Source organism: Tenrec ecaudatus, chromosome 12 (genome assembly GCF_050624435.1).
Source record: "Tenrec ecaudatus isolate mTenEca1 chromosome 12, mTenEca1.hap1, whole genome shotgun sequence".
Lineage (NCBI taxonomy): Eukaryota > Metazoa > Chordata > Mammalia > Afrosoricida > Tenrecidae > Tenrec > Tenrec ecaudatus.
In genome coordinates this window covers 107,934,085-107,959,911 of record NC_134541.1, presented here as the reverse complement: position 1 = coordinate 107,959,911, position 25,827 = coordinate 107,934,085, and the positions used below count along the sequence as shown (strand labels likewise).

At 54.5% G+C, this 25,827-nt stretch overlaps 1 protein-coding gene across 1 annotated transcript; it reads right to left on the bottom strand.

Moving 5' to 3' along the window:
- Positions 1-1,354: 1,354 nt before the first annotated feature.
- On the bottom strand, positions 1,355-18,786 carry NLRC3 (NLR family CARD domain containing 3). The gene is made up of 17 exons (XM_075564365.1): positions 18,618-18,786; positions 16,770-18,519; positions 16,175-16,261; positions 13,132-13,215; positions 12,413-12,496; positions 9,706-9,789; positions 8,147-8,230; positions 7,496-7,579; positions 6,844-6,927; positions 6,593-6,676; positions 6,023-6,106; positions 5,696-5,779; positions 3,508-3,591; positions 3,055-3,138; positions 2,063-2,146; positions 1,600-1,683; positions 1,355-1,445 (listed from the first exon to the last, which is right to left on the bottom strand). The coding sequence occupies exons 1-17, from the start codon at positions 18,784-18,786 to the stop codon at positions 1,355-1,357; spliced, it is 3,189 nt and encodes a 1,062-aa protein (XP_075420480.1).
- Positions 18,787-25,827: the final 7,041 nt, after the last annotated feature.

Sequence of the window (25,827 nt, the reverse complement as noted above, 5' to 3'; positions counted from 1 at the left end):
AAGTTGAGAAGCAGTAGGCTAGAACTTACAGATCTTTCTCCTTTGGCAGTAGCAAGGGGTTAAACTTGTCAGTGCAGCACAGGAGAGGTTTTGAAGGAGCGGATCTCATTCCCAAGGGCAGTGTGACCCACTTTTAACATCCAAGGAGAAATGACCCTGCCCATGGCTTTGCCTCTGAGGTTTCTTCCACCTCAGTCCTGCAGGGCACAGCCTCCTCCAGGATGCGGCTGCTGTGACCCACCCACCCTCCTCTCAGGCTTTCAACATGGGTAGAAAAATGCAAATTGAAAGACAGTGAAGCAATATATACATTTTCATTTTTAAGTCATTTTATTGAGGGCTCTTACCACTCTTATAGCAATCCATACACCAGTTTTTGTTTTTAAATCACTTTATTGGGGGCTTGTACAACTCTTAATCCATACATCCATTATGTCAAGCACATTTGTACATGTGTTGCCATCATTCTCAAAACATTTTTACTGAGCCCTTGGTATCAGCTCCTCTTTTTCCCCTTCCTCCCCCAGAGCAATATATATATAGCTATATAAATTTTAAATAACTGTGAACTTAGAATTCTATACCCAAAACAAAGATACCTTGCAGGAACTAAGTTCCAATTTCCAAGTAACTTTTTTGGTATCTGTTTCCCTTTTGCTTTGCTTTCCTTCAGTCTAAGGTCCATTCGAAGATATTACATTGTGTCATTGGGTCTCTTTAATCTCTCTCTGTGGAAAGCTGCCCCCCAACCTTTCATTTTTCACAACAGCAGGGACATTGGAAGAGGCCAGGCCAGGTGCCTTTCAGAATGTCCCTACAGTTGGGTTTTGTTTGCTTGCTTCCTCGTGCCTAGCTTTAAGTAAGCATTTGTGGCAGGAATACCACACTGGCTCTGTGCCCACAGTGCATCACATCAGGGGCCCTGGTGTCCACTTGTTCCACTGTTGACGCTAATGAGTGTGAGCAGGTGGGTCGGGTGGGGCCTTCCTGGTTTTCCCGTTGTGAAGGCACGCTCCCTCTTCTCTTTGTAAATACCCTGGGGGTGAAATCATCTTCCCAGCAACCCTTCAACCCCCATTGATGGGTCCTGCCAACTCCTCACTTTGAAGGACATGCTTTGTTGCCTTCAGATCTAGGACCTTGAGTTTTGGTGGAAGCCCCTTCCCGTCTCTGGGCTTGGCCAGGGGTCCATCCAAGACCTGCCTGAGCCACCCTTGACTCAGGACAGGTGTTGGTGGCCTCTGAGCTAGCGTCTTTCCCACCTCCCTTCAGGAGACCAGCTCGTGCTAGGTCAGCGTCTGTTCAAGTGTAACATCCGCCGAGTCTCTGCCCGTCCAACGGGCACTGCTGCTGCTTACATTTCCACGGCACACGTGGGAGCATTCGTCCTGATAACGTCTGAGATCATCCTGGCCCCGGATTCCCCAATGTGATTTCCCTGGAGACTAGGAGAGAAGGGGGATTCTGAGACACTTCCAGGACCTTCACATGGATGAGTCCCTCTTAACAAGCCAGCTGCAGAGGGACCCTGGGAGCCAGCCGACTCCCAGAATCGGGCCAAAGGCAGGGCCGACCTGAGGGTGGCCCGGTCCCACTCACTTGATATGCTGGAGCTGGTGGTTCCCTGAGAGCCCGGTGGCCACGCAGATCGCCCCGTCCATCCCCAGAGAATTCTCCTGCAGACTAAACAAGGTGGGGAGTACCACAGTGAGCCACTCCAACGAAGGAAGTGATGCCAAGTTCTGCTGTCGGAGTGACAGAGAGGGAACGAGCAGTCTCCTTGTTGATGTGTCCCCAGACACCGCAGCAGCAGCGGTGTTGTTTACCTCCATCCACTGCACTAGTGTTTGCAAGTTGCCGTGCTTCCCTGTCCATGGGCCACAGGCAACGGAGGTTCTTCACTACACCTCTGGCATGAGCTAGCAGGACAAGCAGACTCATCCACAACCAGGAACGGCCATGGCCAGGCCAGCCAGAGTCACAGACTCAGCAGAAAGCCAGCTGCACTTGTTTCCTCCCCTCCCCGCTCTCCGCAGAGGCCCAGTGGCTCCACAGCACTTACTTGAGGCTCCGGAGACTGGTGTTCACCTTCAGAGCCTTGGCCAGCGCTTTGGCTCCAGCCACGCCAATGGCGTTTCCTCGTAAACTGTTGGGAAGAGCAGCACCCTTAAAGCACGATGTCAGGCTGAGAGGTAGGTACCATGGTCAGCTGCTCCCTCCTATGCCAGTGGCTCCACGGAGGAAATGTGGGCTTCAGCATCCACCCAGGGGGTTCCCCCTCCCTTCTGGAAACCCAAATGATTCTAACGAACCGGACACCGAAGGAGGGGGAGCAGGCACAAATTGGGTGGCTGGTGCTGCTCTCATTTTCCTCCTCCTCCAAAGGGACATTGGGTGACACAGGAAAGGGCTCACTCCTCCCAGGGGTTCCCCAGTGCACTAAGCAACTCTGGTCCGCAAGAGCAGGGTGACCTGGACAACCTGACCACTTCACTCCCTAGCACTGATTACCCTAGAGCTGGCTGCTTGGAGTCCTAAGCAAGGCCTAAGAGCATATCCAGTAGAGGCCAAGCCATCCTGGAGGGGAAGGGGAAGGGGAAGGAGCGCCTGGGGGAGGCAGAAAGGGTGTGGGATGGGATGTGGACAAGGTGGGGTGTGCTTTAACCCTTTCAAGACAAAATGTTTTCTGCTGTTCAAAGCATGGGTTTTTAGTAATTAGAGATAATTGGAATGTAAACAGTTTTAAGGCCATTTGGCTTTAGATAGTGGGATACATCTTTGGAGTCAGGGTCTGTTTCCTTGTCCGTGCAGTGACATAGGCCAAAACCAGATGGTAGTACACACAGCGGAAGATAGCAGCCTCCCGCTACATCCCAGAGGTGGGAAGTGCAAGTGGCCACAGTATGTCCCACAGGCGCAAAGGAGCCAAGTGAAAACCATCACAATGAGGTGGGAGCTCCCAGGTAAACCGGCCCGTTCTTTCCCTTTCGTGTCTATTGAGGTTGAATGCACAGCTTGGTCTCTCAGGTCAGCAGCAGACTCGGGAATACTTACTCGAGAATCTCTAAGGTTGTGTTCACGGCCAGGGCCTCCCCCAGCGCCTGGGCGCCCAGGGCACCAATGGAGGTCACCTGGAGGCTGTCGGGAGAGACAAGGTCAGTGCAGGGCTGGCTGCAGGGCTCTCTGGCCTCACAGCTTCCTGCAGCCTGGCTTCTCTCCACCTGCCCTTTCCTTCCCTCCCAAGTGCCCTCAGCTGAAGGCTGACACTGGCAAGTTAGGTTAGAACTGAAGTGTGTTGGCTGATGATGTGACTCCTGCAACACTTGGGACAGAGACCTGGGTGCTGTGGACATAGGGAGTTGGGGGTGCCCCCTTGAAAGTCCCAGAACACCATTGTGCCCTCGGCACCTCCTATCCAGGTGTTAAAATTAGGAAACACTGATGTTGAGCACAGGCGACAGCAGAGAGGGCCAGCTTCCAGGGCTCCCGGGCACCCCCAGGACTTACTAGAGGGCAGTGAGCGCCGTGTTCACCTTCAGTGCGCTGGCCACTGCAGAAGCTCCTTCGTCCCCGATGGCGTTCTCCTGTAAACTGGAAGAACGTGTACTGTGAATGTTTGCGGGCCATGGAGACACGGGGCCGCACTGTAGCCAGCACCTGCAGAGCTCGGGTTTTCTCGCCTGCATTCCGAACACCCACACACCCACCCACCTTCCAGGCACCTTCCTTCATAAGCAGCTCGGTGGTGGGTTGCTTGATGAAAGCTGGGGTGTCTGGTTTGACTTGCCCCCCCCATCCACCCCTGGGCTCATCCTGAGGGATAAGCCACCTGTGGTGGCTGAGCCATGAGAAACCAGTGAGGAAAGGGCAATGCTGTAGAAATATTTCAACAAGCTTCTAACTAGTTCTCACTGCCAGCCAATGGGAGCCCTCGGTCACTGAGCTGCCCTGCTGCCTGGAGCGGGCTCTGGAGCAGTGGAGGGAGCCACCGGCATGGGTTGTTTGAGCCAACCTTTGAGCGATGGTGTGGAGACCCACTGGTGCAGTGGTGAAAGCACTCAGCTGGTCACCGGAAAGATGGGCAGTTCAAACCCACTGGGAAAGAGGCAGTCTGCCCCCAGAGAGACGGCAGCCTCCGACATGGCTATGGATGCGTGTGCTGAGTGCTGGGTCGAGCGCCTCGGGATTCAGGGTGAGGCAAGATGAAGCAAGGACTCACACCAGGCCCAGTGCAGGCTGCCCCAGTGTGGTCACAAAGGGCTGCCCGCAGGAAACCGGTCTGACCCAGAACCAGCAAACCGAGATGGGAGAAGAGGGCCTGGCCCATTGAAGGAAGCAGCGAAGTTGAGTCTCAAGCCCTGGGACCCACTTGTAGGGAGCAGGGCGAGGTGGGAGTTGAGGCTAGGGACGAGCCCAGGGTGCGACCCTGGGGTCACTGAGGGGCTGGGCTTCACTCTGAAGACGGAGGCAGCCTGCAGGGACCAGAGCTGAGGGGTAGAAAAGTTTCCAGCTGGCTGGGAAGAAGGGCTGGATGTGGAGATGGCAAACAGTGGCCGGTGGTCTCTGGTACACATGCATGGCACGGTGGCTTGACGGTGGCAGTGGGGATAGAAAGGAATGGCTAGGGTGAGTCCTTGGAGGGAGAAAACCCAGGGCATGACGATGACCTGGATGAAGGAGGGGAGGCAATGCCAGAAGCGGGTGCCACCGGATGGGATGGGGGCTGAGAAAGAGGTGGGGAAAGGACTGGGAGAGACAAATACCAAGCAGAGGTGCAGGGCGGGTGGTGGGCCTGTGGGGCTGGAGCCCTGAGGAGGCCTGGGCAGGATGTGGTGTCTGTCTGTGGAGGACCCTGGAGCCCTGGTAGCAGAGCCCTCATGGGGTTGGAGGAGGTAAAGGAGAGAGAGTCGGCCACAGTGGTGCCAAGAGCAGAGGGGGAGGGGGAGGGAGAGTATGAGCAAGTGAGCAGCGTCAGACTCCTCTTAGAGGCTCTCCGCTCACAGCCACGATAGGACAGGGCCAGGCTGCACTGCGAAACCAGCAATTCTCAACCTGTGGGTCGAGACCCCTTTGGGGGTTGAACAACCCTTTCACAGGGGTCGCCCGATGCATAACCGTGGCAAAATGACAGTGATGAAGCAGCAATGAAAATAATTGTATGGTGGGGGTCAACACCACATGAGGAACTGTGTGAAAGACACATCGTGGGCATGAGGATGGTGGAGAACCACTGGCCTAAACCATCATGCCCACAATGTGCCTCTGGTTCTTTAACACCCCCCCACCCCCCACTATCATGAGCCCAGTTCTGCCTTGCAAACCTGGCTAGACCAGAGCATGTACACTGGTCCAGATAAGAACTCTCAACCCATGGAATCCAGGACAGATAAACCCCTCAGGAACAGTAATGGGAGTACCATGAGGGTATGGGGAGGTTAGGGGTAGGAAGGGGGAACCATTTGTAATGATCAACATATAAGCCCCCACCCCCGGGGGACGAACAACAGAAACCAGTGAAGGGAGACAGCAGAGAGAAAATGTTTTGAAAAGAATGATGGCAACATATGTACAAATGTGCTTGACACAATGGATGGATGGATTGTTATAAGAGCTGTAAGAGCCCCCAATGAAATGATTTTAAGAGAGAGGTGCCCGCCCCCTCCCCTTGGCCCCCTGCCAGCCGAGCCCCACTTACTCCAAGCTGGCCAGGCTCTTGTTGAGCTTCAGCGCTTGTCCCAGGGCCTGAGCGGCGCCGGCCTGGAGGAAGTTCCATTGCAGGCTGGACAGACAGATGCCCTTGAGCACAGGGTCTGGGAGAAGGACAGGGGGCCCCAGAGGCTCCAGAAAATGGGCCACTTTGCACAGAGGGTCTGAGAGCCGGCAGGCGCTGCCCACTGGACAACATCCTGACCATGCTCAGTCCCCTCCTCACGTGGACACTGGGGCAGGCCCGCCTCTGCCCTGGGACTGGGTCTGAGATGGGTCTTTGCGGGGGGCCTGAAGCCCTGCTGGGCATACTCACTGAAGGGATGTGAGGGTGCAGTTCTCTCTCACAGCGCTGGCGATGGCCTGGGCACCCCGGTCATGGAGGAGGTTGGCTGCCAGGCTAGGAGGAAGGGGACAGGAGTACATGAGTGGTACAATCCTGAGACCTACCCGCCACAGTCACGGGGAAGCCCAGGCCACACCCACATCTGCCACAAAGGCTAGCTAGAGCACATCTGCCTGCCACACCTGCCACGGGACCTGTTGTGCTGAGGCCTGACACACACACCCACCTCCCGGGCAGGGGATGCCAGGCTTGGCCAGGTGCCATGCCTGTCAGTCACAACCGGTGCTCGGCAGAGCCATGGCTTCCACCGGCTGGCCTGTGAGGCAAGGGGGCCTGACTGCCAGCCCCTGTGTTATACTGTCACCATGACGGTGAGGTTGGCAGATACTCTGTGCCCCTGGTCCTTCCAATTTGCCACTTGGAAGTGAAGGGCAGGGTGGGGAGGGAAGGTGGGCATGGCCCATCATAACAGCATGTTCAGGAACCCCCAACTTTTGTGGGGACAGCCCTGCCCCTCCTCACCCCTCACCCCACACGTACTCCAGGTTCCTCAGGGTGCAATTGGTGCAGAGCGCATGGGCGAGCGCCGGGGCTCCGTCTGGACTGATGGAGTTCTCTCGGAGGCTGAGGGAAGAGATGACCCTGCGTGTCCTGTCTCTTCCCTGGCAGGGGGTGGCCTCAGCCAGGAGACCCTCACAGGCCCCACGGGGCACGTGTGGGCTCCCCAGCACTGACCTGCCCTCCCAGAGCTCCCCACCAGTGGCAGAGAGATGCGGTGATGGGAGACTCACTTGAGGCTGAGGAGGGTCCGGTTGGTGCAGAGGGCCCCCATCAGCGCCGCCACCCCCGTGTCACTGATGGAGCTGCTCTGGAGGCTGCAGAGAGAGGGAGGCCTTACTGGGTATCCCAGAGCCTGCCCCAGGACTCCAGGGAGCCAGGACTCTTGTTGGCTCAGGCTGGGTGCCACAGGATGGGAGGAGCCTGGGAACAGGCTCCCCCCCCCACGTCTCTCCCCACCCCAGAGAGGCTGGATCAGGTAGGTGAGTTCAGCATACCACAGGCCTGCCCTTTACCTGCCTTGATGTAGAGGCACCAGGGGCCTCGGAGGGGCAGGTATCATGTCATCTGCCACCCCCAGAGCAAGTGGGAAGGCAGCATCCTCAGCTGGCCCTACCACCACCAGCCTTAGGTCACTGCAGTTGGCCGGCCTTGCGTCACCTGTGCTAGCCTTTCAAGGGCACTGAGGGCTGTGGGCCCTCTGAGAACTCCAGAACCAACCAAAGCCCTAGTGTTCAGGGCAAGGGGCAGAGTGCCGAGGGAGAGAGATTGGAGTCGAGCCAGGGCTTGCTGGTTGGTGGAGTTCTGCCAGGCTCTCCCCCATCTGTTACTAGGGAGCCCTGGGGCTCCCCCCTCTGCCCACAGTGGCCCTGGAGGCAGACTCACTCCAGGCTCTCCAGGCCCTGATTCACCTTCAGGGCCTCGGCGAGGGCCTCGGCACCGCCATCTCCAATGGTGTTACTGGAGAACCTATAAGAGATGGGACGTGGGTGAGCCGGCTGCCCACAGTCGTCAGGGAGCAAACAGAAGGCCGGGAGCCGACAAGCTCAAGAGGGAAGGCTGTGGCTGTGGCCTCAGAAATGCCCCTGCATCCTTCTGCCTCTACGCGACTGCCTGCTTCCTGTAGGAAAGCCTTTGACTTCCTGGAAATGAGAGGTAGTTGTAGTATTTCGTAGGAATGTGGCTGGCTATCTTCTGCTATACGAGAAGCCAGTAAGAATGTGAACCTGAGAATGTAAGTGTTCATCCATTCCTGAATATCTGGGTCTCTATTATCCAGATTGAATAATCTTGGATCTAAGAGCAAGACATCCTACACCTACACATCTATCTATCTATCTATCTATCTATCTATCTATCTATCTATCTATCTATCCATCCATCCATCTATCTATCCATCTATCTATCTACTCATTCATCCACCCCTCCTTCCATCCATTCATCCACCTATCCACTCACCCACCCTTCCATCCATCTACCAACCCAACCATCCACAGACGTCCCAGGACGCCAATTTGGCCCTTCTGCATTTCTCACATGAGTTCCTTCAGACTCCGGTTCTGCTTCAGGGCATCTGCTAATCTCTGGGCTCCCATGTGTCCAATGGTGTTCTTCTGCAAGCTGTGGAAGAGCAGGGGGGACCTCAGGCAAGGGGACTAGGATGATCTGAGGTCGGAGACCATTATAGCAACTAATCTCGATTAGAGACTACTTCCTTTATCACGGCACAGCGGGGGAGGGGGGAGTGGGGGGTCTCCAGGAAAGGAGCCCAGGACCCACTGCCAGAGTGTTGCTGATGACAGTATTAGGCAGGACAGCAAGAGGCCAGGGCAGCTGACCTTCCCTTCTGAGGAGCTGGAAATCGATGCCGGGTCGATCCTAAGAATGCCCAGTACCTTCCTACGTGGGGCTCCTGTGTACCAGTCCTGGTGCCCCTTCATCCACTCACTCAGCAGTCAGCCCTGAACCCTTGCTCACAAAGGCCTGGGGGCAGAACCTCCATATAGATCCCTCTTCTCAGAAAGCCACTTCTATGAAGTTGGGGTTAGGGGGTGACAGGTCAATTCCTTGGGGCTGGTGAGAAGTTCTGGCCCTTTGGCACCGGTCCTCACCCTGAGGGGAGAAGGCAGGGCAGGGCCTTCCTGTCAATGGCCAGCACAAACGTAAAGGATGGGATTTTCCTGGGGCCCCAGGGAAAGAGTCCCTTTTCCCTCTGATTTTCTTCAAACGTTTCTAGGACAAAACTTGTAGTTTTCCACCCTTTCTCTAGTCTGAGATGCATGTAGATGTTTTCAAAAGCTCATGGAGACTCTCCTCAATTTGCAACCAAAAAATGGTCTCGGGGCTCCTCTTTGAAATGTAAGCACCAGGAGACCGTGCCCCCGTTTCCCTGCTTTGCTTGCCATAGAGATAGGAGAGGTGTTCTTTAGTCCATGGACAAAGGCAATTCGCCCACACAGGTGGTCACCTCAGCTACCAGGTGAGCTTAGGATAGGATGAAAGAAGAGGTGCCCAGCAGTGCTGTTGGTGCTCACCAAACGGTTGGTAGTTCAAACCCACCAGCAGCCCCTCAGGAAAGAGCTGAGGCTGCCTGGTGCCACCAAGATTTCCTGTGGAGTAGTTCTCTACTCTATTGGGTTGCTGCTGCAGAATCAACATGACAGGCTTTTGCCGTTGCGTAGTTTTTTAATGCGTGACAAACGATACTGTCAAGTCCCCCGAGGAGACTCGTCATGGTTTCTCTTGAGAACATGTGCGCCGTGAGTGGAGTCTGCCGGCTGCATACAAGGGTGGGCTTGCTCTCTGTCTGCAATCTCATTTACTAATTGCCTGGGTCCGACATCAGAGTCTGATGCAAGGCTGACCCAACCATGAAACTCATGTGTTCTTTACGACATTGGTGGACAGGCCTTGGTGGGTGGACAGGAGAGTTTCTTTGTAATCTTTTCCCCAACACCTGTTCTCTGGGCATCAAGTTTTCTGGGCGCCATTGGACAGGGAAGCACTTCGGGACCTCCCCCATCCGTCCCTCCTTGCGGAAAAGAGGTCCTTGGGGAGGGGAGTAGATGAGAGGGGCGAGTGATACAGCCACTCACTGTAGCACGCAGAGGGTCCGGTTGACGGCCAGTGCCTCGGCCACGGCCCCGGCCCCGTCGTCCTTGATGGCGTTACTCTGGAGGCTGTGGGAGAGAGACCAGAGAAGCATCACCGTGGAGCCCACGAGGGTCCCAGTGATGGCCGGAGCTCCCCCTCCCCCCCAATGGGAACACCTACCCAGGAAGGTGCCCCAGAGCTATGGAGCCCAAGGGGGAGGGGGAGCCGCTAGCCTCTGTAGGAGAGTGATTTTGACCACTGCGTGCCCTTACTGCCCACTGACCAGGAACTGGAACAACCATCCCTTCCATCACCTCTCCCAGAAGCCACCGCTCTGAGGTTAGGTTTCCCTCTGACTCTCTAAGTACTTCCCTGTTGACAGGGCACACGGTGCCTGGGTTACCTGGGTCACAGTCACAAGGTCACCCATCATTCTAATTACAGCTAAGGAGAGAGAGCAACCCCCAAACAGCTTTATCAGACAGAGGTTACTGTAAACTTGATTACGGTGGATTGACCCACCACGTATAATATGATACTCGGTCAGTTGACCTCCCTCTTGCCCCAACCAGAATTTACTCTCGGCTCAAATAGTCCTCGCTTGTTCCCTGATAGAAATGGCTTTGGAAATATTGTTGGTGGACTTTTCTTTCTTGCTCTTTATATTTATCTATTATTCTTGTTTTCTTATTTCTGTTTTTGTTTTTGTTGGTTTCTGTTGGCTTTCCCAGTTGATGGAGCACAGAGGAGTGGATGCAGAGACAATAGCAAATGCAATAGCTTCTGGGTGTGGAGTTGGAGAGGGAGAGAGGGAAGGTGAGAGGTTGCGGAGCGTCGACAATGCAGGAGCGCGGAGGGAGCATTAGAACGAGTTGTGATGGTGGAGATACAACTCTTTTTAAAAGTGCTTAACTATGGAAGTGGATGATATGTAAATATTATATCAAGAAAGTTACTGAGAAAAAAAAAGTTGACCCTTGGTTACCATGGGTGAAGGAGGAAGAGCTTTTACTTAGGGGACATTGAGTTTATGGTGGTGGAATATTTTGGAAAAGGATATCAGTAATGGCTGTACAACATGAAGAGTGTAATCAATAACACTGGGTTACACATTAGTAGAAGTTGCCAAATTGGAAAATGTTTTGTTGTGTATATTTCGGCCACAATGAAAAAAAATAATTACAATAATACCAACGAGTACATGGAAGAAGAGAATGTTCTAAAATTGATTGTAGTGATGACTATACTCTTCTTGATATGATTGAACTATTGAATTGTGGATGAAGTGCCAATAAAACTGTTAAAAAAAGAACAGTGCTCTTGAAAGATGGGAGAAATCATAGCCCTCATCACGGCTGTGGGAACATGAAATGCTGCAGCTGCTGGGGAGGATGGTGACGGGCCCCGGACAAGTGAGACGGCATGACACTCTGGTCCAGCGATTCTGCCCGTAGGTCCACACGCAAGAGAAATGAAAACACGTCTATCCACACCAAGGCTTGCACACAGGGTTCATAGCAACGCTCTTCACAGTGGCCAATGGCAGAAACCATCCAAGTGCCCATCAATCGATGAATGGATAAACCAACCATTCAGTGGAATTTTACTCAGCCATGGGAAGAGTAGAGTTCTGATACATGCTACAAAGTAGTTGATCCTTGGGAATCTTATGTTGAATAAAAGAATTCAAATACACATTCTCATGGTTGCTATGAATATAGGAAGTGATTAATAAATGAAAAATATGTTCCTTTCTAAGTTGAAAATAGTACACTTACTAAAAAGAAGTCAGACCCCAAAATGTCACATATACTGTATGATTTCATTGATAGAAAATAACCAGCACAGGTAAATCCATAAAGACATAAAGCAAAGGCTGGGGGGAGAGAAATGGAAAATGGCTGCTTTGTGGGCGTGGGGTCTCTGGGGTGAGGAAAGTGCTTGTAACTAGTCACAGGTGGTGGCTGTATTATATTATGAGTGTACTAAACAGCACCGAATTGTATACTTGAAAGCGGTCCATTCTATTACATTAATTTCACCTTCCCAAATAAACTAGGTTGAAAAAAGAGATAACATTATACTCAACTTTGGCCCAACTAAGGATGGATACAATGATAAACCCAAACCCAAATGAAGATCCCACTCACATGGAGTGGATGCTGACTCATCTCGCCCCTATAGGACAGAGTGAAACGAACTGCCCTGTGGGTTTCGAAGACTGCACATCTTTACAGAAGCCTGGCGTTCCTCCCAGGGTGCAGCCGAGATCTGAGCTCCTGCTTAGCAGCCACCAGGGCTCACTGGACACAGCCGCGGGCACCTGAAAAGGACACCACTCACCCCACCACTGGCTATGGGGCGTTCACTGTGCCACAAACCACTTTATTGGAAAATGGTGACACCCTGCACGGATTGGGGAATTTCCTGGGGGTTTTTCCAGATGATTTTCTCTTCCTTATCTCTGTGAGCACCACTTCACATCCTTGGTTTCCTCTCATCTCCTTCTCAGGTTATAAACACCAGCACAATTACTACAGAGGGGCTGGAAATTTGGAAACTTGCTTAGGATACAAGATCCCATAGTATCCAGTGGGAATGGGAGTCAGGCCTGCCATTTTGAATTGTTTCCCATTCCACAGATGGCACCTGGGGGTTTTCTCGACCCTCTCCTGGGGGCATCAGGGGTGGGGGACAGACAACATGTACCTCAGAGAACTCATGGTCCGATTAATCTTCAGAGCATCTGCCAGGGCCTTGGCCCCTTGAGGCCCAATGGAGTTACCACGGAGGCTGGCAGAAGGAAGAGAGAAAGAATTATCTCCTTTCAACTGACTCCTCAGAAGGGAAGGAATACTAGAAATTACACTGATCTTTAAATCTGTGATTCTTGAAAAGAATGAGTCAGGGTTTAGGAATCCACATTTGGAAATCTAAAATATTCCCATATAATGGGAGTGGACCTGGAGCAGGGTACATCAGGACTTGATGGATTCTTGGGTTTGGTCACTTTAAGGAGAATGATAAGCTGATATTTCATGGCTGAAAATGAGCCCTGAATGAATGAGCCCAATGCTTCCATAGGCAATGACCCTCGGGCAGCAGCTGAGGGGCTCCTGGCTTTGCTAGCTCAGCTCTCTTTCCAACCCACCCAGGGGACAGTATGGCCCATGGTGAGGTCTCTCTTGTTTCCTCCTCCTACAGGAGGAGGAACTATCAGGGACGTCCAGACCTTGGAGCCTGCACCAGATGAAATATGGGTATTATGCCCAGAGGTTACCCATGGGCTGAATCTGGGGAGCCAGGGAAGGATGACATGCCAGTCATTTCACAGGAAGGGGAGGTGCCTGTACAGGAGACTGTGCACAAGGGACCCCACACTCTTCCTGATCCCACGGCAAACCTTAGGCCTTTGGCATACTACTTACTCCAGAGCAGTCAGACTTCGGTTGACCAGAAGGGATCTGGCCAGAGCTCTGGCTCCTTTGTTGCTAATCTGGTTCTCAGCCAAGCTGCCCAAAGGAAGAAAGGAGTGGTTAATTGAGTCCATATTTCATCACCACCCACCTTCGGAAGTCTCCTTCCATGCCATGCCTGTGAGTTGAGCCCTCAGGCCGCCCCAGCCTCATCTGGCCCTAGACACAGGTAGAGATGATGCCCCATTGAAACAAGATGGCTGGACACAAGAACACCCCTGATCCTGGGCAAAGTTGGGCCAGAGTGGGTAGACAGATTCTCACTCTGGCAAAGAGTTCCAGGGGAAAGTCTGGCTAGAATCCAGCCCAGTGGCTTCTATGAACACAGCACAGCAAATGGGCAATGCATGATAAGCCTGCCATGTGGGTCCCTGGACGCTGATAAACTGACTCGCTGGGAAAAACAAAACACAGAAAATCTGATCGATGCATTTGCCAATGTCCATGATGTAAACACTCCCACCATGACCAATAGTTTGCAAACTCCCTGAAAATTTAACCATCAGCTCTCACATACTAGTTCAAGATGGTCCCAGGAGACCATTGATTCCCACATTGCTCTCATGAAAGAAAAGCAACCTGGAGCTTTTTTAGGGAGCTAACCTTAAAGTAAAATGTGTGTGTGTGTGTGTGTGTGTGTGTGTGTGTGTGTGTGTGTGTGTGTGTGTTACTCTCTTTGAAAGGGCAATTCCAGGGATATGCAGGCAGACCAACTTAATGGTGCTTCGTGAACTCAGACTTCAGAAACAGTAGTTGTAAGAGATCTTTACAGTTTCTTAGACTTCTGAAATGGAATGTCGCTCAATTGGACACAGCTGTTCAAGTAGATCCCCCCAGCTAGTGCTTTTTAAGCTGTGCCCTAAGGGGAAGACTTTCAGAGCCCCAGGAGGCTGGTGAAATCTGTGGACCCCCCTCCTACTTCTTTCACACTTAGAAATTCCTGTTCGTCTGTTTTACATATTGGGTTCTAGCTGACAGGAGGTTTTATATTTCTTTAGAAGATGTTTGAAGACCACTCGTTCAGGCCACTTCTAGATAAATGTGCTCAGATTCTGCAGCATCTTTGTCCCCCAGGGATGCTCATGACATTTTATAAGTCGTATTTTATGAGCGATGCGATGTGACTTTTCTTTTTTCTTTTGCCCCTATCCCTTGCTGCCCTCTGAGTTTTATCCGTGGGCAAATGCAGCCCTTTTGACCACCTGTAAGTGCTTGCTTCGTTGATTGGTTGGTTCTAAGTAGCACAAATCTCCCTGGGGCTGTTTTTCACCTTATACACCTGCCTACGGTTTGGCTGAAAGTTGAGTCTCAGGGATGAATCTTGTTTTAGTTCCAGGCTTGACAGGCACCTAAGGGCTACAGTCTCAAGGGTTCCACTCGGCTCCATCAGATGCCATGTGACTTTCCTGCAAGCTGGCCTGGCTGTTTCAAACAGGGATGTGACATTGAGAACCAGATCCATCGTGGTGAAGAAGGGGGACATAGTCACGGAAGAAGCGTGGGCTTTGTTTAGACTACCGTCTGGTAACCGTTTAGCCCCTTTAAGCGAAACACTGGGCACGAACTCACCTCTTGAAATAGCCTGTCTGAGAAGGGTCTTTGTTTACTGGAGGGCTGTGGGCTAAGCCAAATGTTTTGTGCTAACGGTGTGGTGTACTTTAGGGTGAGGCTCTGGACTGTGTGGTATCAGCTTGACATCTGGAGGTACTGGAGACTGGCTAAGGTCGGCCATCTAGGCGATCAACCGTGTCTCTGTGATAGACCCTGGACACCAAGGATCAGTTAGGTGAGCTTCCATGGTTGGCAATACCTTGTGTTTATTGTCAGACATCCTCTCTGGGAGAACGAAGCACTGCCCACAGGACTTCACCAGGACAGGAAACAGGGAGCTCATCCCTGACCTCCCCTGGACTCCATTTTTTTTGTCTTTGATGATTTAAATTTTCACCATTTTGTTGTAATAAACAATAGTTGAGAAGAGAACGCCTTTTCTGAGCTCTGAGGGTTCTTTTAGTGACTCATTGGGCCTGAAGGGACCTCCTGACCTTTGAGGTTGATATGGTTTTAGCCTCATTTTCACTCCCCTCAGGCAGAGAAGTTGTCTTGTCCAGATCACCGAGAGCCCACTGTACTGTCCACGACGCACGGAAACGTCCTTGGTTTTGTTTTTCAACCCTCTGCCATCAAGTCCCTACCGACTCATAGCAAACCCACATAGGGTTTCAGAGACTGTAAATCCATATGGGAATAGCCGGCCTCCGTTTTCCTTCCTTGGGGCAGCTTCCAGTGTGCGGTTCAATCCGAAGCCACAAGGCCACCAGGATTCCTTTTTAGGTTCCTAACCGGTTCTTGAGTTTCGATTTCTTCAGACGAGGCGTCATCAGACCCTTGACAATTTTTAGGAGGGCAATCCTCTCGCCGGGCCCCATGCTCCGAATCCACCTCCTCAGTTTTCCAAAAGCCACCTTTGAGTTTCACTTCAACCAAGGTGTTTCTCAGACTCAGGCACGTGATGATGTGCGAGATGTCGTAAGCACACAGATCTGTTCTTCAGTCGGCATCTACGACTCATCTAATTAGAACCGGTTGTAGTTGTCAGTGGATTGGCTCCAAATCACAGCGACCTTATGTAGAACAGAAGGAACCACATGCAACAGATGCCCAGACTACTGCTTGAGGTCAAACTCTGCGAGGAGCTTCAAGAACATGGGCCCTGGTACCGCGTGAGCATGCTCAGTTCTTGAGTAATGTTCTCATGTCCGTGAGAGTGTCTGTCCCTCATCATACCGTCTCTTCTTACAGAAGAGCTACCTGAGGCTCTGGAATGCTCCAGAATGAGCAGAAACCAGCAGACTGCATCCTGAGCCACATATGTAGGAGATACCTTTCCTTGAAGGCTCCACTGGCAGCTGAGCAGAGAGGGTGATGGAAAAGGAGTCATGAACTCCACAGACCTGGTGGGCAGCCCAGACAGGACCTCTGGGGTCAGGGATACCTGATCTTCTGAATGCGGCAGTCCTTCCCGCTCAGCACACTGCCCAGCAGCTCCATCACAGGGTCCTGGAACTGGTTACCGTCCATCCTGTCCAAGAAGATCAAGTGTCAGCCAGTGGTACTCCCTCCGATGGGCAGGGTGAGAGGAGACCACTAGCTATGGGACTGGCCTCAGGGTAGAGGAGAAGGCCTGAATCCCAGGGCTCTAGTCAGCCAGGCTGGGGACCTTATACCTCCCCCCCCCCCCCGACGCCCTACTGTGTGGTTCAGCACACCCACGATACTCAAACTTTCCCCATGGAGGGCGCATTCAGAGCTCAGAAGCTGTGAGCCCTGGGGCTCCTGCCCAGGGCAGGGTCCACCCCTGTGTGGCACTTTCCTCGGTCTTCTCCTCCTGGGGACACACAGTTCCAGGTCCCAGGACCCTCGTCCTACAGGTGGAGGTCTTGAGCAAGGGGGTGGAGGATGGGTCCCAGGTGGCGTGGCTGGAGATAGGGGGTCCAGCCTTGGGTGGTCCAGGGTATAGTGGGGTGGTCCAGGGCACAAGTCAGGTGGGGGTGGAAATGGCTGCAGAGCGCCCCCTCTCCCATGCCCACCTGAGACTCTGGCAGTACAGCAGTTGGGGCAGCAGGCTCTGGAGCACAGCCTGGCTGAGGCACAGAGACAGGTTGGCCTCCTGGGCGCAGGCGTCCGACACCTGCAGCAGGTAGGCCAGGGCGGCGCGGTGTGCGGGGCTGGTCAAGCCGGCCAGGTCCCCCCGCTCCACGGCCTCCTCCACGCCGCGGGCCAGCTCGGTGTGCTGCAGCTCATGCAGGCAGCGCAGGATGTTGACTGCCCGGGCGCTGATGGCTGCCTGGGGGGCCAGGCAGGCCTGCAGGAGACCGGCCACCTGCACCCGGTAGCCCTGGTGCTCGCCAGCCACCAGCAGGGAGCCAGCCAGCAGGGCGTTGACCCTGGGGGACAGGAGGCCGGAGAGGAAGCGCAGGAACACGTCCAGCCTGCCGTCCTCGGCCTGCACAGCCCGCTGAGCCGCATTCCGGAAATGCGTCAGGAAGCCCAGGCGCGGCCAAGACAAGCCGCTCTCCGTGAAGAGGTCAAAGATGGCCCTTTTGGAGGCTCCATAGTAATAGGCAGCTGCCACAAATTCCTGCAGGGACAGGTGGCAGAAGCAGTAGGTGGCCAAGGAGCCTGGCGTTTCCTCCTGCCGCAGGAAACCCCCACCCAGGGCACCCTGCAGCAGGCCCAGGTCCACCCCGAAGGCCTTCAGGTCCTGCTCATAGAACACATACTTCTTCTTGACCAGCCCGTGAAAAGCCAGCCGGCCCAGGGTCCCCACCATCCTGCGGTCCCCCTGGGCCACCTGCTCGATGCGTGGGCTCACCTTGCCCTTGTCCTGCCCCTCCCCACTGAGTCCCATCCTGAAGTACCAGGAGTAAAGCTCACTCAGGGTCCTCGGGGGCGAAGGCTTGGTGTCCGGGGCTCCCCGCCTATGGCGGTACAGGTGGCCCAGAGCTGACCCCGTGAGCCGGCAGAAGGCAGGCACAGTGCACATGAGGTACAGAGCCCTGTGGGCCTGCACTTGGGCCAGGACCCAGCCCGCGAGGCCCTGGTCCTCCGGGAACATCTGCCCCAAACACGCCTCGATCTCTTCCTGGTTGAAGCCCCGGATTTCCGTCATCCGGTCCACCAGGCCGCCCGGGATCTGACCAGCTGAGTTGGGGCGGGAGGTGACCCAGACAGAGACTCCTGGAAAGAGATTGCCCCGGATGATGTTGGTGATGAGGCTGTCCACCGGGATCTCTTTCCTGGGGTCTGTGTAGGCTGCAGAGTTGGAGAAATCCAGGGGTGTCTTGCTCTCATCCAGGCCGTCCAGAATCAGGAGGGTCCTGGCCGGGGCCTCCACTGCCAGGCTGGGGTCCCCGAAGTGCGGGAAGGCAGAGCAGACCAGCCTGTAGGCTGACAGCTTCTCGTGAGCGTTCAGCTCCCGGAAGGTCAGTGGCAGCACCAGCGAGAAGTCCTTGGCCAGCTGCCCTCGGGCCCAGAGATGGACGAAGTGCCGCACCAGGGTGCTCTTGCCCATGCCAGCCACCCCGACTGTGATGGAGACGCGGGGTGGGACGGAGACCCGGGACAGGGACAGGAAGAGCCCGTCCAGGGCAATGGTCCTGGCGGTGCGCCCGGCCCCACGCGTGGCCTCCACCTGGGTGAAGTCATGCTCCCGTAGCTGCAGGTCAGTCAAGCCGTCCACCAGCAGGAGGCTGGTCAGCCTGGACGGGGGCTCGCTCAGCTCTGCCTCAGCTCCCCACCGGCTCATCAGGGCTTCCTGGTGCTGCCGGAGCCTTGAGTCTGCAGGACAGAGGCCCCAGGAGGGCAGGGAGATGGGGGTGATGGCACAGGCAGAGGATCCAGGGAGAGGCCCCTTCTGCTACCCGGGCCCATCCTACCATTGCTGAGGGACTCCGGTGGGGGGTCCGTTGGCCTGTCCGAGGTTTGCAGGGTCAGAGTCCCCTTCCCTGCCAGCAGGTCCATGAAGGCCTTCACCTGCTCGGCCGGGGAGCCACCACCATGTCCTGGGCCAGCCTTCCCATCCACCTGCACCTGCTGCTTCCGCATGCAACCTGGGACCTCCACCAGGAACTGCAGACAGAGGACCCGGCCCTGCTGTCTGCCAGGCTGCCTGCCCAGCCACCCTCCACCTGGGGCTCAGCAGGGAGCCCGCTTTCCTTTTCCCCAGCCTGAAGCCCCCACATCCATCCAGAGTCTTTGCCCCACCTTCCTGGGCAATGAGAACGGTCCCATCCTAGGAGTGCCTCAGGTGCAGGGGCCACGTGGGTGACAACCAGCCTCTTACCAGCAGTGTGGCTCCAGGCAGACTTCTGAGGCTCCCTGTGCCACCACGACCTCATGGGTGGCCTGGAAGTGGGCGTGCCGTGGATCGAGGAGTTGGGAGGTGGGACACTTTGTTCCCCAGTGGCTCCTGGAAGCTGAGGGAGGCAGTGATGCTGAGAGGCAAAACCTGGGAGCCCACCCTGACCAAAGCTGCCTCCTAGCCCAGGACCTAGCCCTCTCATTGCTCTAGCCCCAGCCCCTCCTCACCTGGTGTGTAGCGGGAAGGACCTACAGCCAAAGCAGCCGGCCCTCCAGCAGGGCCAGGGGTCATGGGGCAGTGGCCGGAGTCCTCTCACCCATGGTTCTAGAGAAAGAACACCATAAAGTGAGGTGGGGCCACGGGCCGCACTTGCCTCCTGGCTCACCAACTGACCACGTGCTGCTTACGTTCCAATCCCCTCTAGTTAATTCTTGGGTCTTTTCAGGGTCCAGGGGCTGCAGAGAAGGGTAGCGGTCTGTCTTCCTCCCTCCCTTGCGTTGTCCCGGGGAGCTTTGCTCCGTGTTAGGGCACTGCCCAGGCCTCAGGGTGCTGTGGGAAGCAGCACACAGAACTCCTTGCCTTAGTCTGCCAGCCTCAGGGAGAATCACCCCCTCGCTGCCACGACATGTTTGAATCGGGATTCTTCCCTCTTGGGGATGTTTCCTTTGGCACCTCACTTTCTCCCCTTTTTAGTTTAGTTTTGTCTTGATGCGGCCCCTCATTTTCTATTGTTACACGAATATGTTTATGACCAAGAAGAACTGATGGGTTTGAATGACGGTGCTCGTGACGATTTTGAAAGTACCCTGGAATCCAGAACAAAAGGTCAGATCCATGTGAATGAGGGGGTCACAGAGTGCAGACCCAAAGCCTATCTGCAGACAAATGAAATGGACATTACCTTATAGCACTGATGAAACATACAACTTTCCTCTAGTTCTTTAATGCTTCCTCCCCCCACTATCATGGCCCTAATTCTACCTTAAAAATCTGGCTAGACCAGATCATGGACATGGGTACAGATAAGAGATCTCAACACAAGGAATCCAGGACAGATAAACCCCTCAGGACCAATAATGAGAGTAGCCATACCAGAAAGGTGAGGGGAAGGTGGGGGAAGAAAGAGGGAACTGATCACAATGATCTACATATACTCCCCTCCCAGGGAACAGACAACAGAAAAATGGGTGAATACATGAAAAAAATAAGAATTTCTAAATTATCAAGGGTGAGGGAGGGAGGGGGGAAAATGAGGAGCTGATACTAAGGGCTCAAGTAGAAAGAAAATGTTTTGAAAATGATGATGGCAGTACATGTGCAAATGTGCTTGACACGATGGATAGATGGATGGAGTGTGATACGAGTTGTACAAGCTCCCAATAAAATTATTTTTTAAAAGAGAGAAAGAAAGAAAGTACCATGTACTGGCAGAGAACAAACAAATGCCTTGGGAGAAGCTGAGGATTCTAAAACAAGGAAACCAACCACACTCACGGCCATCCAGAGTAGAACTGCCCCTGTGGGTTTCTTCGGCTGCAGATCTTTCTGGGTGCAGAAAGCTTCCTTGTTATCCCACGGAACGCCTGGGGGTTCCCGACTGAGCTTTCAGCTAGCAGCCGAGTATGGAACCCACTACCCAAGCAGGGCTGCTTGGAGTGATCATGTGACCTGGAAGACACGAAAGCAGGGACTCAAACAGACCCTCATGCATCAATGTCCATCGCAGTATTTATTCACAAAAGTCAAGTGGTGGGCATGACCCAAGTGCCCATCCAGAGAGGGTGGAGAATCACAATCCAGACCCTGGAGTTCTAGTCAGTCATAAGGAGAAACAAAGCCCTGATAGATGGACGATATGCGGACGAACCTTGGAAAATGATATGGAGTGAACTGAGTCAGTGACAAAAAGACAAGTAGTGTGTGGTCCCACCTCTGTGAAATAGCTAGAATCGGCATATGTATAGAGCCCCCGAGGAAACGTACAGCCAGAATGCTCCTGGGACATGAGAGGTGGCTAGACTTCGTTTCAGATACTTTGGACTTGTCGGAAGAGGCCAGTCCCTGGAGAAGGGCCATCACCTGTGCTTGGTAAAGTGGAAGGTCAGTGAGAGAGAAAGAGCCTCAACTAGATGGGTGGACGCAGCAGCTTCAACAATGGGCTCAAACAACGACAGTTGTGAAGGTAACTCATGCTATGGGTCACCGTGAGCTGGAACCACCTGGACAGGACCTAGCAACATGGCAGGGTTGTGTGGAGTTTCTGCGGTGGGTGAGGTGAAATGCCGTGGGGTGGATTTTGACTCTCAGTGAGCCGACAGGACAGAGTAGATCTGCTCCGTGGTGTTTCCGAGGCTGTCAATCTTGATGGAAGCAGGCAGCCCCACCTTTGTCCCATGGAGTGGCTGGTGGGTTAGAATCGCTGCTTCAGAGACCCCTCTGCGCAGCACAAGGAGTCTAGCGAATGCCGTCGGGTCACGTATGTTACACAAAAAAATTCATTGTATAGACACGAGGCTTCAAAAAGTTGATGGGAAAATGGACTGGTGGGATTATGGAATTTTCCCATGAACGTTTTAAAATCCCCCGGCAGTTTCACCACGATCTTAAAGAAAACAAAACAAAACGAAAACCTAGCCCCTCTTCAGAAACTCATCTGCATGCCAGGCCCCAGAAACCATTTCAACGCTCTGCACATGTGGCATTCAGGGACATAGGTTACATCCGTAGGTTGTACCACCTGTCTCGATATCCTTTTCCAAATCGTTTCCCGCCATTACCACCAGCTCCCTCCGCTGAGCTTCTCACCTCCCCTGTCAAGTGGCTGCTGTCAGTTTGGTCTCAGAGAGCAAGTTCTTTACAAAGGCAGGTTGCCCAAGGTGGGGATGCTTTTCTACTGAAGTTAAATCATTGTTTGGTTTAAAGATGACTTTAAGAGATAGTTGCTTTATGGTTTAAAGACTTCTTCAGGGCAGTGATTTCCGAGGAGGGAAAGTGTCCCCCAGACTCCACCACGATGCCACAGAGTCTGAATTCCATGGGCATTTGATGCTCTGTTTCACATTTCCCCCATAGAACCAATGTGGACCGATTATAAAGTTCCCTGGGTAAGTCTAATGCGCGACTGGGACAGAGACCCCCTGGACCCGAGATACATAAGTATGGGGGAAGAGCTGGGAGCCTTGTCTCTTTGTGATGCGATCACACTGTAAGATTAGAGGCCCATCTCTCTTGCCTCAGGCCTACCGTTGTCAGATTTAGCCAATTAAAACACAGGATGCCAGGTTAAATTGTAATTGCAGTCAAGCAACAAATGAGATTAAAAAAATAAAATTAACATATCCCATGTACATTTTATGACATACTAAAATCAAATCAACAACAAAAAAGCTGTTTATCTGCAAGTCTAATTTATTGAGTGTCCTGTATTTTAGCAGGCACCCACATTCAGTGACACATCCCACCCCACAACCTAGCTTTCACCCGCAGACACCTTCTCCCAACAAGCAGCTCAGAAGGACCCCCATGGGCTGATCCCTTCCTTTGACTTCCCACAGGGCCAGACATCACCTGATGCTGACAAGACACCAGGGGTAAGGGTATCCCCATCGAGGACCAGACCCCGTCACCTCTGTGGACAGACTTACAGACAGACTCCAGACCAGGTCCTCCCACAGACCAATGAGTGGGGTGAAGCAAGCTGAACAGGGCCATGGGCACAATGTGGCCCCCTGCAAGCCCAGCTTACAGAGGGGAAGATTGAGGCTGGTGGCCAGAAAGGGGTCCTAGTGCCATCTTTTTTCATACCTTGCTGCAGGTGGGGCTTGCTGGGACTCTGCGGGAGGGTAAACCCCAGAGTCCCTGTTGAGTATCCAGGTTTCTGCCTCAGCCCTGGGAAAGACTTGATTTAATCATTGTTTCTGCCAACAGGAAGGGCTCCTGGTCTTACCCCTACCCCTCCCAGGGGCTCAGCTAGTGGGCAGCTCCTGCTTAGTCATCTGCTGCGTGGGGATGCCATGGGGTTGTCTCTCACTCCAGGGCCAGAATGAAGACTCAGCACTGGCAAGTGGCCCCTGTGCCACATCCGGCTGACCACTTGACCACCTGAGATCAAGCGACCTTCTTAAAGGCAAGTGGAGAGAGTGTCTGCCAGAGTCGAGTCACTGCTCCCTACTGCATGGACCCTGGGCTTCAAGGAGGGGCAGAGGAAGGAGGTGTCCAGGCAGCAGACTGGCCTGGGTAATGGTCCAGGCTCCTGGGAGGGGCCAGGAACTTTGGGAAGAGGACACCTGGGTAATTGCATTTCAGTTTGTCCTCATCCTTCCTGGTCTGCATCTCGGGGAGACTTGGGGTTGCACGCCTAACAGCAAGGAGCAGGGGGCGGGCATGCTACCCAGCTGGCCTCTCCCAGCCTGTGCCCCCTGGTCTCCCTCTGATTTATAAGCGTGGGGGTGGGGAGGTGGGGGGACTGAAGCACAAAGAAGTTGGGTCTTGTGCTTGGGGCCCGGCGGGGCTGGGAAGGGCTGGCTGCCGAGCAAAGTCTAACCACTAGACAAAACTGCCCTCAGATCTTTCCTCTGGTCCTCTCTCTGGGTGCGGAGGCACGGGGTCAGTCTCTAGGCTCCCCCTGGGCCCCTGTCCTGTCTGTGTAGTCCATGCCGAGAGCTCACACAGCCAGGATGTAGGGTGGCGTCTCCCCAGCTGCCTGGCCTAACCCCAGATGGCACCGCCCCTGCAGCTGGCTGTGCCCTCTCCCTTTCCCGCTTTGTGCGCCGGCTGCCTGGGCTTCACTCACCAGAGTCCAGTCCGCTCCAGGGAGGTCCAGGGTGGGGCTCAGCCCGGCTCCTCAGGGAGATGCTGGTGGTGAAGGCAGGGATGCCGGAGATTATGTGCCAGGTGTCCTCAGGTGTGTCTACTGCCAGCCTGCAGCCTGGCCCCAGGGATTGGTGACACTAGCTGACCCTGTGGGCCCACCGGTGATGTGGCCCGGCTCCAATCCCCACGGACGGTGGCAGCGGTGGCGTGTGCTCCTCTTCCTGTGAGGGGCCACCTCCACCTTCCTTCCTGTCTCATTTCAAAAGCCAACAGCCTCTCGACAAATCAGTGAGCTGAGGCTGCCGCCCGCCCGTCAGAGGAGTGACAATGGGGTCTTGTCCCAGGACCTGCTGCTCTTAAAAGAGATGTGCGAGCTGCTGATAGCCAGCCCTCTCCACCTGCCCAAAGGGACAGTCGTGGCCATCAGGAGGTGATAGTCTGCTTTTCGGTTCTTAGGTGATGTACAAGGGGTGACCTCAAGTACTCTCCCCCTGCCCCCAGCCCCACTTGCCTTTCTCTGCCCCCACCAGCCCCTCTAAAGCGGCAAAGCCCTGTGCTTGGTTCTCCTGCCCTCTGAGAGGATGAACAGAAGGTGGCCACTCAGGGCCCTGAAAGATAGATCTTGGTGGGTAGTGCGCATGACAGGGAAGAGGTCGTGGGGACACACAGGACAGAGTGGACAAGCAGGCTCACGGTCGAGAAGAGGTCGTGGGGACATACAGGTCAGAGTGGACAAGCAGGCGCACAGCTGAGTGAGGGATTGTGAGAGCCAGGTAACAAGACACCGTGAGGCCTGCCTTTTCTTCAGCCTACAGGATGGAGCCCCTGACGGTGTAGGGCAGCAGAGGTGTGTTCAGATGGGCACACGTGAGGGGGGGAGTGGAGCGGGGGTGTCACTGAGCCCCTGGAACAGGACTCTGCTGCGGCAGGCACAGCGCAGTTCCAGGATGCAGCCTTGGGGGCTGGGGCTTGGCCGCCCACAGGATGCTGGAAACCGCAGGGGCTGTGGGTGTCTGTCACTGAAGCAGGCGCCATTGTGGCCTCTCCACCCCCACTATGGTCACAGCCTCCAATGCGGGGGGGGGGGGGGTGGTCTTCAGACACCCCAGAATTCCACACCCCTTGGCCTCCCCAGAGACCTTCTACAGTCCAGATAGAAGGGGCCAGGGGCCTTGTTCTTCCAGGATCTCCAGGGGCAGCGGGGAAGGGAGGGGGGGCTGAGCAGGGAAGGGGGGCTCTTCCGGGATCTCCGGAGGGATTGTGTAGCTGAGGGCATGTCCAAGCTCTCCTAGGGGTATGTGTTGTTGAGGGGGTCCCTAGCTGCTCCTATGAGTGTTGGGGTGGGGGATGAGTCTCCAGGCTGTTGGGCGGGGCGTTATGGGGAGGCTTTCGTAGTCTCTCCTGGAGGGGGGATTGTGTGAGGGAGGAGTCTCTATAGATTCTCCTGGGGGGCTGTGTATGCATGAGCATGTGTGTGTACGTGTGGCTCTCCTGGGGGGGTTGTGTGTATGCCTGGAGGGGGTGGGCACAGGTTCTCATGTGCTCCTGGGAGGGTTGGGAGGGGGGGTTCTCATGCTCCCCTGGGGAAGTTGTGAGGGGGCAGTCCCCCAGGCCTGCCGAGGGAGTTTGTGTGCATGTGGGGGGCTCTCCTGCTCTCCTGGGGGCGTTGTCAGCAGGACACCCAGTCCTTTCTGCCTTAGGTGGGGCCTTCAGGGCTAAGCAGGGCCCTGAGCTTGCCTATGGCCCTGAGTGGTCATGGTGGCCAGGCCACGCCCCAGGCTCACAGGAAGTGGGACAGACCCGAGGTCGCCTTAGTGCAGGCAGCACACTGCTGGCTGATCAGCTATAACCACGTCATGCCCCTCCCCTCGGGCCCACCTGCACCAGCGTGACCGGGGCCCCAGCTCCTTTGTAAACCCCATCAGGCAGACGGAGTGTGGTCACCGTGTCGGGCCTTGCTCATTTCCCGGAAG

Excerpts from the sequence above, each read along its gene's own strand:
- NLRC3 (XM_075564365.1), bottom strand. The coding sequence starts at position 18,786 with ATGCGGAAGCAGCAGGTGCAGGTGGATGGGAAGGCTGGCCCAGGACAT. Across the intron at positions 9,790-12,412 it reads CGGACCATGAGTTCTCTGAG|CCTCCAGAGTAACGCCATCA; the intron begins GTACATGTTGTC and ends TCTCTCCCACAG. Across the intron at positions 6,928-7,495 it reads CAGGGCCTGGAGAGCCTGGA|CCTCCAGAGCAGCTCCATCA; the intron begins GTGAGTCTGCCT and ends CTCTCTCTGCAG.